General features: G+C 42.2%; 1 protein-coding gene across 1 annotated transcript in view; it reads left to right on the plus strand.

The window, feature by feature from the left end:
- Positions 1 to 2,191: 2,191 nt before the first annotated feature.
- akap6 (A kinase (PRKA) anchor protein 6) overlaps positions 2,192 to 14,059 on the plus strand; it is a gene marked incomplete at both ends in the record, with an annotated part of 109,267 nt that continues 97,399 nt past the window's right edge. Inside the window, 2 exons of the mRNA XM_080414293.1 lie at positions 2,192 to 2,418; positions 7,744 to 7,915. Of these exons, the coding sequence (XP_080270419.1) occupies positions 2,192 to 2,418; positions 7,744 to 7,915 (399 nt within the window). The remainder of the gene's footprint in view (positions 2,419 to 7,743; positions 7,916 to 14,059) is intronic.

Genomic DNA, 14,059 nt, shown 5'->3' on the forward strand with positions numbered 1-14,059 from the left:
AGGTTTGTGTTTTGATTGATATACTGGCTGGCTCCATTTATTATTTAATGTGTATATGTTTTGAACAAGTGATAAACGGTTTTGAGGGAAATGGTTTCAAACCAGGTAGCTGTGCAACATGCAGATGTAAATAGTGTGTTCATTTAGTAGTGTTACTGGTACTGATTATGCTAAGTCCTAGTGGTGCTTAGAGCATCTTTATATGAAAAATGCACTTAAGATGCAAATTAATTAATGACCAAACGAATTTGGGAGTTGAATGCAAACAGTGAGTGACACAAGAGGTTACAAGATATGGTGATTTTGAATGTATTGAATTGAATTGAAAATGTTTATTGTACTTGGTTGGATTTTGTTGTAGTGGTGAAGGTTCTATGAACAAGTGAATGTCAATATGTCTAGATAGACAGTAAAAGGTGCAGTATTGCTATGCTGAGTAAAATGTGCAGTATTAAATGCTGGGTAAATATAACAGTAAAAAGGACAATGCAAACAGTAGACAGTTAGGGTTTATTTGGTGAAATGTGTTTATGTGAAATAAATCATAACTGAGGAGACTCGGTGGAAGCAAGACCATGTTTCTCTGTCTCTAATTCTGCTATACAACTTTAACCTGTTTTCCAGGTAACATATATCTGCTACTAGGTGCCAGATCCTGGTACCTGTAACATATAGTTTATGTATTGTGTGTGTGTGTGTGTGTGTGTGTGTGTGTGTGTGTGTGGGTGTGGGTGAAGGGTGTGAGCGGGAGAGAGACAGCATGTATACAACACTGTTGTTGTGTACGAATCGAGCAGCACTTGAATGTTTGAAGACAATCTGTTGCTTGTACTACAGTTTGTGCAAAATTGTGTAAATTGTACCGTACAGTAGATACATCCATTCAAGTTGTATTTATTCTCAAGATTTACACTGAGTAATTTACAGTGTTGTAGAGTAAATACAGGGGGGGGGGGGGGCGCAACATAGTGGGCTGGGCCTACTGCTCGTCAGTTCATGCAGATATAGCCTACCTTTTGATAACACTTCGAAAGAAAAATATGTGTTCATCATTTCAAGCTAAGGTAAAGCACAACCCACACGTCAAATGTCCAAATGTCAGACGTTGCCTTGCTTTGCATTTGTTTTATAATGATCCTGCTTTGATCTTCTTTTCAACTTTCTTTGTTGACTCCATGCTGCACCACTGCTACACCCCACACTGTTTGCGTGCTTCAGGTCCCCACACACATGTCTGTGTTGTCACTGCTGCTCTATCCTACTGACTCACCTGCCAGTGAGGAGCCCTTACCGGGAGGACGTAGACACGGGGCAATTGTGTTTGTGTAGACGCTCGACAAAGCCTGATGCGCCACGGTGGATTCGAACCCACAACCTCCGCGGAGGCGGGCAGGCACTTTAGCACTGCGCCACCCGAGCACCGCCCGTGTTATAGCGGGATGGTGTGTGGCAGGGTGTGTCACATGCGTGACCCGCAGCCCAAACACTTTTGAGATTTTCATTTCAATATTGACCTTGTAATTTGATGCCTTGCTCATATGGTCAAAAGGACAGCGACATTCCTTCACTTTGATGCTGGTGGACATGATGAAGAGTTGTCTTTGTTCAGAGAGAAAGAGAATGTTGCATTCTCTCCTTTTGTTGTCTCTACCTCTCTCTGAGCTGACATGGTGACATGTGCCCTCGTAACCACTGGCAACCACCGGTTGTGACCAGTCATTGGTGGTTGCCTAGCTCTGAGAGGCAGCACTCATTTCATTGGGTGGAAGTTGTCTCTGCTTCCTGGCAACGTTAGGTTATAGGGTAACAGTTTAGCAGGTAGCTGGGCAATGTAGTGGTACCTCCAGTGATTCCAATATACAACTCCTAATGAGATATCTTAATTGAGTGTGTGTGTGTGTGTGTGTGTGTGTGTGTGTGTGTGTGTGTGTGTGTGTGTGTGTGTGTGTGTGTGTGTGTGTGTGTGTGTGTGTGTGTGTGTGTCGCTCACTTTCACATTCAGTGTGCCTGTAATGCCAATGTGGAGGAGGTGATGGATTGTGTGTAACTCTGTTGTGTGTCCACTTTTCCTTAATTAAGTAATAATTAACATCTAACTCTCCCCCCCTCTCTCTCTCTCTCCCCCCAGCTGACTCCAATGACGCTCGCCCATCCACACTAGGACTCGCTCTCTCTCTCTCTCTCAGACACCATGAACAGCGTAGCCATCTCCCCCCTGGAACCCCCCTCCCCCATGATTACCTCGGTTACCCCGACAACAGACCCCGCCCTCACCACCGCTAGCCCCTCCTCTGGTGTGGCCTTCGATGAGGAGCTCCAGGACCAGGCCTCATCCCCAGACCTCTCCCCAGGTCCCAGCCCCAAACAGAGCTCCCTGACTGGGGAAGGAACACACCCTGGCAGGGATAACTCCCGGAGGTAAGTGTATTAGCATGGCGTTAGAACGTTGCGTGTGACTAGTTAATTTTTTTGTTACGGATCAGTTTTTATCAGTGAGGCCATGTATGTAATGATTAGGCATGTAACGATTTATCGTACATTGATTGAAATCGATTCACACTGGTGACAATTTAAATCGATTTATTAATACAGGGGTCTTCAACAGGGGGTCCGGGACCCCTAGGGCATTGGTTCTCAAAGTGGGGTCCGGGGACCCCCAGGGGTACTTGAGGGGGTTCCAGGGGGTCCCCAGCTAAATGATGGACAGGAACCAAATGGACCCTTATTGGTCTGTAACTTAAGTTGTAACTTGAGTTAAATTAACATTGATTTTACAATATGAATTGGGGTCCCAGAGGTATAAATGGGGGTATTAAATGGGGGTCCGTAGCCCTAATGCATGTTAAACTGGGCGTCCTTGAAATTAAAATGGTTGAGAATCACTGCTAGAGAGCCGTAAAAACCTTCTCTTATTGGGGTCCCTGGCTTATCTTTTCAAATGGGGGTCCGCGGGGTAATAAGTGTCAATTTGGGGGTCCTTGACATGAAAAAGTTTGAGAACCACTGCCCTAGGGGGTCCTCAGAGGTACTACAGGGGGTCCGCCAAATCTTTGTGTGATATGATTTTTGTTTTACCTTAACCACTTGAACCCTAGCATCCCTTTTCTGAGGAGAACTTCAGCCAAAAATAGCAGATCTACAAGCTCACAACGCCTCGCGCTGCGAGGCGTTGTGAGCTTGTAGATCGGCTATTTTTGGCAAAGAGCTATCGGTGTAGAGGGAAAAAAGAGCAGACCACGTAAACAAAAGAAGTTGAATCTGAAACCCAATTTTATACAATATAGAGGGGGTCCCTACTTCATCTCTCTCTCAGCTAGGGGGTCCTTGGGCTGAAAACGTTGAAGACCCCTGAGTTAATACACTTATCGTGATGCAAACAGCAGAGGCCGCAATCGAGACAAGACAAACTAAACAGCAGTGTTACAGCAGTGTCTAAAAATGGTCATAGCTCGTAACCACTGTTCTGATCAGTGCAATATACTACGACTAGGCCTGCAAATCTAGTTTTCTAAAGTAGCAGGACAAATTTAATAGGGCTTAAATGTTTACATTGTGTTTCATTTAGCTGGGGACCAGTGATGGTAATTAGGCTTCCTTTCCATTCAGGTCAAACGGAGCCAGGGTGCTGATTGTGCCTGTTGTCTCACTGGAAACACTCAATTACAGTACATGAAATGGAGCAGAGCCTGAATTAGTATAATTATTTGGTAACACCTGTGTTTAACCTACTATTTGTGTCAATATGGCTGCAGTGAAAAGAGGCCTATTGAATATAGTTGTTGTCCGGCAGAAACCTCTTATCTCCATATTTTAACTTTTTGTGTTTTTTCGTAAATTAACGCCCTACTTGATCATGCTACAGCGTCACACAAATGCATCAAAAGTAGCAGATTTACAAGCTTGAAATGCGGTGCAAAGCAACGCGTTTTGAGCTTGTCGATCTGCTACTTTTGCTACTTTTGAATTTGAATCCTGAAAAGTAACAGTTTTGGACATAATGGTTTCCACCCAACAGAGACGATATATATAAAGCAAGTCTTTAAGTCATAACATGTTTATAATATGACATTGCTGTGATAAAGACTTGCAGGCATATGGGTCTCACCTACTGTTTCATGCAGGTTTTACTTCTTATGATGTTTGTTTATGAATAATAGTAACTTCAGTAACGGAACAAAAACATCATGTAATAAGTACACCATTTAATTTGGGCTGTATTCTTGACAATTACAACAAATGGACAGGAGAAAAAATTGCATCAAAAGTGATCAAGAAGGTCAATCAAAGAAGATTTTTGGGCAGAATTTCCTCTTTTGTCAACAAAAGTGTTCTCAAGACTTGCTGAAGCCCTCATTCAATGACATTTTGGCTATGCTTGCACCCCTTGGTTCTCCAACATCTCAATGTCACTAAAAACTAAGCTTCAGACCTCTCAAAACAAACTGATTCGACTGCTTCTCGGCCTAAAGCTAAACCCACCTAATTCCAACACACTTTGCTTGTCTCGGATGGCTCAGGGTAGAAGACAGGGTTAAGAAAATAGTTCAGTCAGACAACTCTTAGATTGGATTAGAATATATATTTATTAGCAAGCTTGAGCATGGTATAGAAAACATGAGGAAGCATAGTTTGGCGTCAGGCCTCTGAATCCATTCATTCCCTGTAAGGATAACATTTTAATGAATGTTACATGCCAATTAGCATTTACAGGGAATGAATTAAACCCCCATGGGGATCTAGAAACAGAGCCTACAGGTGGATGCCGGGGAGGCGGGTGGGATGACTTTCATGGGCAGCAGCAGGTAAGCAGCGAGCAGCGGTAGCAGGATCTCAGAAACAGCAGCAGTAGTAGCGACACACGTCAGCTCAGCAAGACAGGGAAGCCAGAGTGAGCAGGTAACAGCGCAGTACCTATAACCACCCGATCAGGAGGAAAAGTGCATGTGACTAGTCACCTGATCGGTTGCCCCAATCCCTTGAGTTGCCTGGCCTGAACTAGCTCCGTAAACTGCGCCTCATAAATGGGATTGGTATTTAATCTAGTCAAAGGGACAGTGCCCTCAATAACCTCATACCCGACTAACTACTTCTCCAAAGTGGGTGACACCCACAGCCACAATATGGGAGCAACAACGATCTGGTACTACCCATCTATAGAACAAACATGGGAAAATTCTCATTCTACTACTCTGCCACCAAATGGAATACCCTGACACCATACATTAAAAAAATCATCGTTTTCCCCCCAAAACTGGCCTGAAAAATCACCTATCAGGAGACCACAAGGTGACATAAATGCAAATTCCCATAGAAAGGAGGTGTCATTCACTTTTTCTTTTTCTCTTTTGTACTTATATTGTTTTGTATTTGTTGATTTTATGATGTAATATAGTGTTATTTGTATGCTATGTTGATGAATTGAATACATAAGACCACAATGGAAACAAGTCCCCAGGACTTTTTTGTGTTTTCCTTTTAACCTTAATGTCTGACTGCACCTCGTGCTGTTTACATTTTTGACTAATAATATTTTTTTGACTAATAAAGTATTCGATCAATCAATCAAATCAAACGTCACAACACGCTTTGCACCCCATAACAGTTTCTAGTACAGAGACTGTAGCAGTGTTCATTTTGACCGAACATTTTTATTTTATTTTAGTCATAGTCTTTTGAATAAAATGTAATTTAGTTTTAGTCATATTTTAGTAAACTTAAATGTTTTAGTTTTAGTGTAGTTTTAGTCGACATCATAAGATTTTAGTCAACTAAATCTACAGTCCTTGATTGCGTCATGATGGCTGATTTTACACTTGGCTGTATGCTGAAAATAGCCGATCTACAACCTCACAACTGTGAGCTTCTAGATCTGCTATTTTCAGAGTGCAACACCCGAGCGCAACCAAACACAAAATGACTTGTCTTTTTGTTCTACTGGATCTCTTCTCCACTTGTCCCTCCCTAACATTTCAGTCTAGTTTTTATTGAAGTAAATAATCCGGGGAATACCGTGGGATAACCCTCGATGAAAGAGTATGGACACAGAGTTACAAGATCCGATGGGTATTTAGTCTTCAAGCCTTTTATTGATCAACTTCAAGAGTATTCACGAAAATGGCAAACTGAGGTGGTCAAAATACAGCGCTCTGTCCTCAGCTGTGGGTTCAAATATATACAGTACAGTTCAAATCACACACTGACTTCCTAGATGTCCCTCCTCCTTATGGCGGCCAATCAAAAGCTGATCCGCTCCGGCCGAGTGCCGAGCGTCTTGCTTAAGCTTATCACACACATTTGCATGATGTTAACGGCTGACAATACAGTTTATGTTCCTGTGGCCAAACTATAACCTAAAATGGAATATTCTTTAATAATTCGTGTTCAGTATGTCCTGAGCTTTAAAAGGAGTGTAAAAATGCATACCTTTACATATATATACAACAGTTTATCAAACAAGGATTTTATGGCCCAACTTCTAAAGTGGTGAGAGGAGGGTGGTTTTGTAGTGACCACACTTGGATTCAGAGAACCATTTGCTGGTTAAGTTCCCTTTTAATAAATCAAGATGTTACTATTCTAATAAAACTGCTATGTAAAGCCTGTGTACCATATGTAGAACTTTATCTTCACTTAAGAAACTATATCTCTGGGATGTTCTTGCTTAATTTAAATATAGGGAAATTTGTCGACCCTTATGGCTCTTGTTCCCCAGGGGGTAATGGTAAACCAGATCCCCCTTCTCCTGTCGTATTCTAGAACAAAGCATTACTTTTCGAAGGGTAAACACAAAACTCTTTTGTTAATCAAGTCCAGGGACGGCAGTCTTTGTTTTCCCAGGCCCCTCTTCACACCCCAGGAATCTAGGACCAAATGCCTCTTTCATCTCTTTCCTGTTGACTCCACCTGGGAACACAGTTTTAGCATATGGCTTACGATAGATAATATTCACTATTTAATCATAAATGATTGTCTGCGAGATACTTCATTATTTTTGCTGACGAAATTGTCAATATGTTTAGTCTTAGTTTTAGTCACCATGGCTTCGTTTTTATTTCGTTTTCGTCATTGAAAAAAGGGTAGCCGACGAACATTTTCCGTCATAGTTTTAAGGCAGCTCTCCACCGCACCGATTTTGGGCTGACTCAGCGTTCGGAAAGCGTTGGAAAGCGTTGGATATCGTCGTTCTGTCGGGTAGAGGTCCGTCGGGAGGCCCAAAAGAAGTGACCAGTTTCACCTCTATGAAATGAAATGAGAAACAAGCCCAAACCAGTAACTGAATATTTACAAGCGACTTTACAGGAAAACAAGCCCAAAGTCACGTATAACTAGAAAATGTGCTCCTCGGAGCACAGGTCTCCGCCGGGCGAGTACTGTTCCTGATTAATCCTGTCTTACCTATTTATATTACATATTGTGATGTCACGTGAAGCTTGACCAATGTTAGCTTGGCTGAGCCGGACACACACACACACACACACACACACACACACACACACACACACACACACACACATAATAAGCAGACCTGGCAATATTGGCAGGCCAGCCTGCCAACTCAAACGCATTTGCACAACAATGTGCGTGTGCAGATCGGCCGACTGCCTCTGATGAACTAAATGCCAACTTTTGCCAACAGACTACCAGTCTGTTGGACTCTGAAGTAGTCTGTTTGGAGTCACCTTTAGTCGAAGAAATTAACACTGGACTGTAGTTGATGTCAGTTGTCCTGTGCTGTTATTGCAGGTGCAGGAAGCCCCCTCCTCTCCACACCGTAGCAGACTGGAAGGTGGTCCTCCACTTGCCAGAGATAGAGACCTGGCTCCGAGCCACCAGTGACAGAGTCACTCACCTCACCCACTCTGTGGCCCAGGACTCTGACAACAGACACGTCGATGTTCACCTGGTACAGCTGAAGGTAAGACAACAGCCTGTGTGTGTGTGTGTATGTGTGTGTGTGTGTGTGTGTGTGTGTGTGTGTGTGTGTGTGTGTGTGTGTGTGTGTGTGTGTGTGTGTGTGTGTGTGTGTGTGTGTGTGTGTGTGTGTGTGTGTGTGTGTGTTGGGGGGAAAGGCAGACCCTTGAGGGAAAATTCTCATTCTACTACCCTGACACCATCCATTAAAGCATTGGTTCTCAAACATTTTTGTCCCAGGTACCCCTTGGAGGGGAGACATTTTTCCAGGTACCCCCTCATCCTCGCAGCACCGATAAGCATATACTTACAACCACATGTGTGCATGTGTGTTTCAATGAAAATCATTCAGACCCATTTCATAGTCGTAAACAGAAACCACTACTACTATATGAATCATGTGCCAATAGTCATTTTATTCAAATTGCTTTTGTGCAAAACCTGACAGCACACTTTTCAAGTAACTTATCTTGATGGTTCAGACTTCAGAAAATGAACACTTCTATAGTCGTAATAAAAACAGACATGCAAAATGACCAGTCTCAAGGTGACTTTTAGTAGGTGCTTCAATTTTAAAATAACAAACTTATTGTTAGGATGTTCGATATTGTCCTTTTTGCCAATATCCAATATTCCGATATTAATTGATATTAATTTAATATTAATTTCCGATTCCGATATCAACCGATACCGATATATGGGGTATCTTTTCACCAAAAGTCAACTAATTGTCAGGTATCATCACATATCTAATCAAATAAAATAGCTATAATATCAATATAATATCTAATAAATATCTAATACATCTAATATAATACAGTGATGTTGTTAGGTTTTCAATGAAATGAGTCCCGGACTCACTGGTGGTCATTTGAATGAGCCTATAACAGTAACGAGTGTCAACGACTGTCAGCTGGACACAGACAAACACACCTTCCCTCTGCAGTTCTCTAATTTGAAAGTCTCATTTCTATACAAAAGCCCTTAAATATGATGGAATATGATTAAGGATTAATGTGATTATGGTAAGCTCACATTTCATATCACACACACCATACAGTAAGAACTCCTGTAACTTTCAATAGGAAAAAAAAGCGGAAATAGCTGATCTACATGCTTAGATCAGCTACTTCAGCTATTTTTGAAAAATGTTAGAAAATGTATGAACATTTTTCAACATGGAAACGGTTATGACGATTATGCAAAATAATTGCGATCATCTCAAATAATTGCGATTAGGCGACTATGTAATAATTGTGACAGGCCTAACCAGCCCAGGTCCCTGCTGATACGAACCCAGAGGAGCTTGAAGCTGCTCTATCTCTCCACTGCAGTCTGTTGATGAGAACGGGGCGTGTGCTCCCGGCAGCGTCCTGTCTTTGACATTGAGATGGAGTTTGATATCGTTGCTGTCGGGCAGAAACCTCCCATCTCCATTTTTTTTTTTGTAAATTATGAACGCCCTAATTGATTTGATTGAAACTACAGTGTCACACAAAAGCATCAAAAGCAGCAGATCCACAATCTCGAAACGACGCGTTTGAGCTTGAGATCTGCTACTTTTGATGCTTTAAGTCTTTATTGACAGTGGAGAGAGAGAGAGAGAGAGAGAGAGAGAGAGAGAGAGAGGAAATGCGGAGAGAGTAGAGGGGATGACATCCAGCAGATGGTCAAGCTGGGTGGGAATCGAACCGGTGACCCGCCGATCAGAGCGATGTGTGGTATACGCTCTCTAACCACTTGGCTTTTGGGTCACCCTGGAGGTTGACAGTCTGATGCCATTATATCATGGCTCTCACTTCTCTGTAGGCCGTCTCGTCAGTGGTGTAAAGTACATTGACTCAAGTACTGTACTTAAGTACAATTTTGAGATATTTTTTTACTTTACTGGAGTTTTTCCAATTCAGTCCTGTTACTTATACTCCACTACATCCCAGAGGCAAATATTATACTTTTACTCCACTACAATGATTTGAAAACTTATTTACTAGTTACTTTGTAGATTTTGATTATTATTACAAAACATAAGTACATCAACCCCTTCAGCCCTATATATATTTCGGCCATTTGAAAATAGCCGATCTGTGAGCTTGTAGATCTGCCATTTTCACAAGATATTTATACATTTGAAAACTTGTGAAATGGGACCTTCCTGCATAATGAGTACTTTATATTTTTGGTACTTTAAGTACAATTTGGTATACTTTTATACTTTTACTCAAGTACATTTTGAATTCCATACTTTTACTTATTTCTACATTGCAGTATTGATACTTTAACTTAAGTAAAACATTTCAGTACTTCTTCCACCACTGCGTCTCGTCATCATCGGTGATCAGGCCAACGACAGTGGTGTCGTTTTCATCCTCCCACTTTGTGATGGACGTTGAGTCGTTCACTCATGTACAGTGCCGATAGGTTGCTGGTACCCGTTTGCACCTGGGGGTCTGATCTGTCAGCAAGTTCAGGATCCAGTTGCACAGGGCAGAGTTGAATCCTACAGTTATAGTAATACAACTTTTATTTATTATTTATTTGTATAACACTTTTCAAACAATGTTACTAAATGCTTGTGTGTATAGGTCTTTGAGCTTGGTGACAAGGCCTGGAAGGACGCGTTGGTGTTGAATGCTGAACTGTATTCAATGAGCAGCATTGTCAGTCACATATACGTATGTCCGTTCAGGGTGGGAAAGGGCAGAGTGGAGGGTAGGGCTTTCACCAACTAGTCGACTAGTCGACTAGTATAACCACTAGTCGACTCTGTTGGTACTAGTCGAATAGTTGAAAAAATATTTTGTAATTTGTTTTAATGCCATAGTAATGGCCCATCTTACTATTATTATTATCCTCCTGTGCTTCTGTGCCAGAAGCGCTTCCCTTAAAACGCCATAAAAATAAGGGCAGGAGGATAATAATAATAGTAATATAGTAGTAGGATGGCATTAAAACAATGCACCCCCCCCCTAAAAAAAACAAAAACATTTTTTTTTTTTAATGTAAATTTTGACTAGTCGACTAGTACTTGATCAAATGAGTCGACTAGTAAAAATCATTAGTTGTGAATGCCCTAGTGGAGGGTGACCTGTTGATCTGTTGACGGGCAGTTAGGAGGCTGTGACATACTGCTCGAAGCTCTTCATAGTGACTGGTGTGTTGGTGACTGGTGTTAGTGACTGGTGTTGGTGACTGTTGTTAGTGACTGGTGTTAGTGACAGGTGCGATATGGGTAATATGCAGGACAAGGGCAAAGACGTTGTATCCAATATAGAAGCTAGGACCTTCTCTCCTATCCTCTCCTCTCCTCTCCTCCTCCTTATTATGGTCTGTTTTGATCTCTTCTGCACCTGCACCAGCCTGTGTGTGTGTGTGTGTGTGTGTGTGTGTGTGTGTGTGTGTGTGTGTGTGTGTGTGTGTGTGTGTGTGTGTGTGTGTGTGTGTGTGTGTGTGTGTGTGTGTGTGTGTGTGTGTGTGTGTGTGTGTGTGTGTGTGTGTGAATAAAACATGGCAGCCAGTCTGCAGTAATAGTCAAAGCCACTGACCCCGAGTCAGTTTAACAGCATAGAAACACAGCAAGCAGCTTTGAGAGCAAGGGCTACAATGCACGGAAAAGAGAGAGACACAGAGAGATGGAGAGAGAGAGAAAGAGAGAGGGGATTAGAAGAGAGCAAATGGTGCGTGAGAGAGTTGGAGGCTTACATCTTTTAAGACTGCCAGCTTGGATCTTGGTGTGTGTGTGTGTGTGTGTGTGTGTGTGTGTGTGTGTGTGTGTGTGTGTGCGTATGTGCGTGCGTGCGCGTTGCTGTTATTTTTGTCTAGTCATGTGATCTGATAGAATAGAAGCCTGGTCCTGAGAAGTGACTGGGTTCTCTTGTGGGATTGATTAGAGAGAGAGAGAGAGAGAGAGAGAGAGAGAGAGAGAGAGAGAGAGAGAGAGAGAGAGAGAGAGAGAGAGAGAGAGAGAGAGAGAGAGAGAGAGAGAGAGAGAGAGAGAGAGAGAGAGAGAGAGAGAGAGAGAGAGAGAGAGAGAGAGAGAGAGAGAGAGAGAGAGAGAGAGAGAGAGAGAGAGAGAGAGAGAGAGAGAGAGAGAGAGAGAGAGAGAGAGAGAGAGAGAGAGAGAGAGAGAGATGGAGGGAGGCCACAGTTGTGTCTTTGTGCGGGGTGATTGACAGTGACTTTGGTGTGTGTGTGTGTGTGTGTGTGGTCCTCATTTGTTGACTTAGTTCAATAAAAGAGAGACAGGAATAGAGATAAACCACTTGTATCTACTGTAGACAACCAGCAGGCCAGGAATACAGGACCCATCAGGAAATAGTTTGTGCCGCAGGGACCCCCGGACAAGATTTGTGTTGTTAAAATGTTTCACAAAATTCGCAAAATGCTTAAAAAATTCTTTTGACAATAGCGGTAGATCTGCTATTTTCAAATATCCGAAGTACCCTACATAGGTTTAAAGTTGTTAGTAGTGGTAAACTGATTTTAATGCGATATTAGCCCATTTTGCTGGGGAGTGGGGACCCCCTGGAACCCTCTCAAGGACCCCACTTTGAGAACCAATGATAGAGCCTCCACCTCCACTCATTATAAGACAGGAGATAAAGTCACATTAAATTGCTGCTCATCTCTGTAAGGACAGAACAGATGCATTCTCTCAGTGTGACAGTAACAACAGCTGGATGCAGGATTGATGCTGAGTAGACCGTTTAAGCATCGAGTGATAATTTGGTGGTGGAGGCCGCCATCTAGTGGTCATGTACATACACAACAACACAGTGGAGGAACACATTACTTGGTTGCAATAGAAAAGTGGTCATTAGTAGATAAACACTGTACATATATAATAAAAAAGAAATATGATTTTAAATGCTGAATAAACTATTGGTTCAGATGGTTTTGGTTTGGACCATTCAGAACATACAGTATACATTATATTTGTAAAAACACAGTCTTTATAACACAACATCTCTGCTGCTGTTTCTGTTAGACTTGACTACAGGTTGTGACTGGTATAAGCGGTTTAAAGCACATTGAGCAAGTCCGTTATGAGAAAACTGACTCATGTGGTTCAAATTACATGAATGCCACTGGTCATTTCTCTCATTTCTTTCTGTCTTTTCTCTTTTTCTTTCTTTCTTTCTCCTCTCTTTCTTTCTTTCTTTCTTTCTTTCTTTCTTTCTTTCTTTCTTTCTTTCTTTCTTTCTTTCTCTCATATTTGTTCTCATTGCTTCTCTCTTTCTCATTTTACAGAAGTCCACCGTCTCTCTCTCAAATTGGACAAACAAATAAACTCTGTAGCTTTCCTCTCATCTACGAAGCCGAAGGTTAAGTTAACATGTCGTCATGTCTTCCCGCATCGAATACTGTCGTTCTCCTTACATGGGAGTCAGTCAGTCAGTCAGTCATCTCTATCTGGTCTGCAGATAGTTCAGAAGGCAGCTGCTAGGTCTGTGGTTTTGATCCTTGGATCAAAACCAGGCTTGTTGACGCCTGGCTGCAGTGTCCCTGAGCAAGACACTTAACCTCCAACTGCTCCCCCGTGTGCTCACTCAGAGAGCAGCACACTGCTGGGTCAAAGCAGAGCAGTCATTTCCCCTTTGGGGATCACTACAAAACGGTCACACCGTGCTTTAATTCTACCTATGAGGGTAGATTCTGCCAATGCTTTTCAATGGGAATGGCGTGGTTTGATGGTCTTGCGCATCTTTCCGTGTGTCGCACACACCTTGCTTTCTATTCTTTCTATACGCCATGTCTATTTGAAGTGGATAAATGCTCGACACAGGTGCTGCTTTTCTCTGATTGATGCTGTAAAGTGTCAATCATATTGTCTCTGTCGAGTGGAAACCTCATCATAAGTCCAAAACTGTTCAAATTCAAAGGTAGCAAAAGCAGCAGATCTGCAAGCTCAAAAAGTGTCGCTTCACGCCACGTTTTGAGCTTGTGGATCTGATGCTTTTGTGTGACGCTTTAGTATGAAGTAGGGCGTTAATTTACGAAAAAAACACAAAAAGTTAGTATATGGAGATAAGAGCTTTCTGCCCGACAGCAACGATATGTTTTCGTTTCACCATTTCCACTCCCCTTCTCTCTCCACACAGTTCCTGCTTGTAATGGAGCTAAAATTAGTTCTTGCTTTCGGCCAGTTCCC

This window comes from Gymnoscopelus braueri (assembly GCF_963280865.1).
Source record: "Gymnoscopelus braueri genome assembly, chromosome: 19".
Lineage (NCBI taxonomy): Eukaryota > Metazoa > Chordata > Actinopteri > Myctophiformes > Myctophidae > Gymnoscopelus > Gymnoscopelus braueri.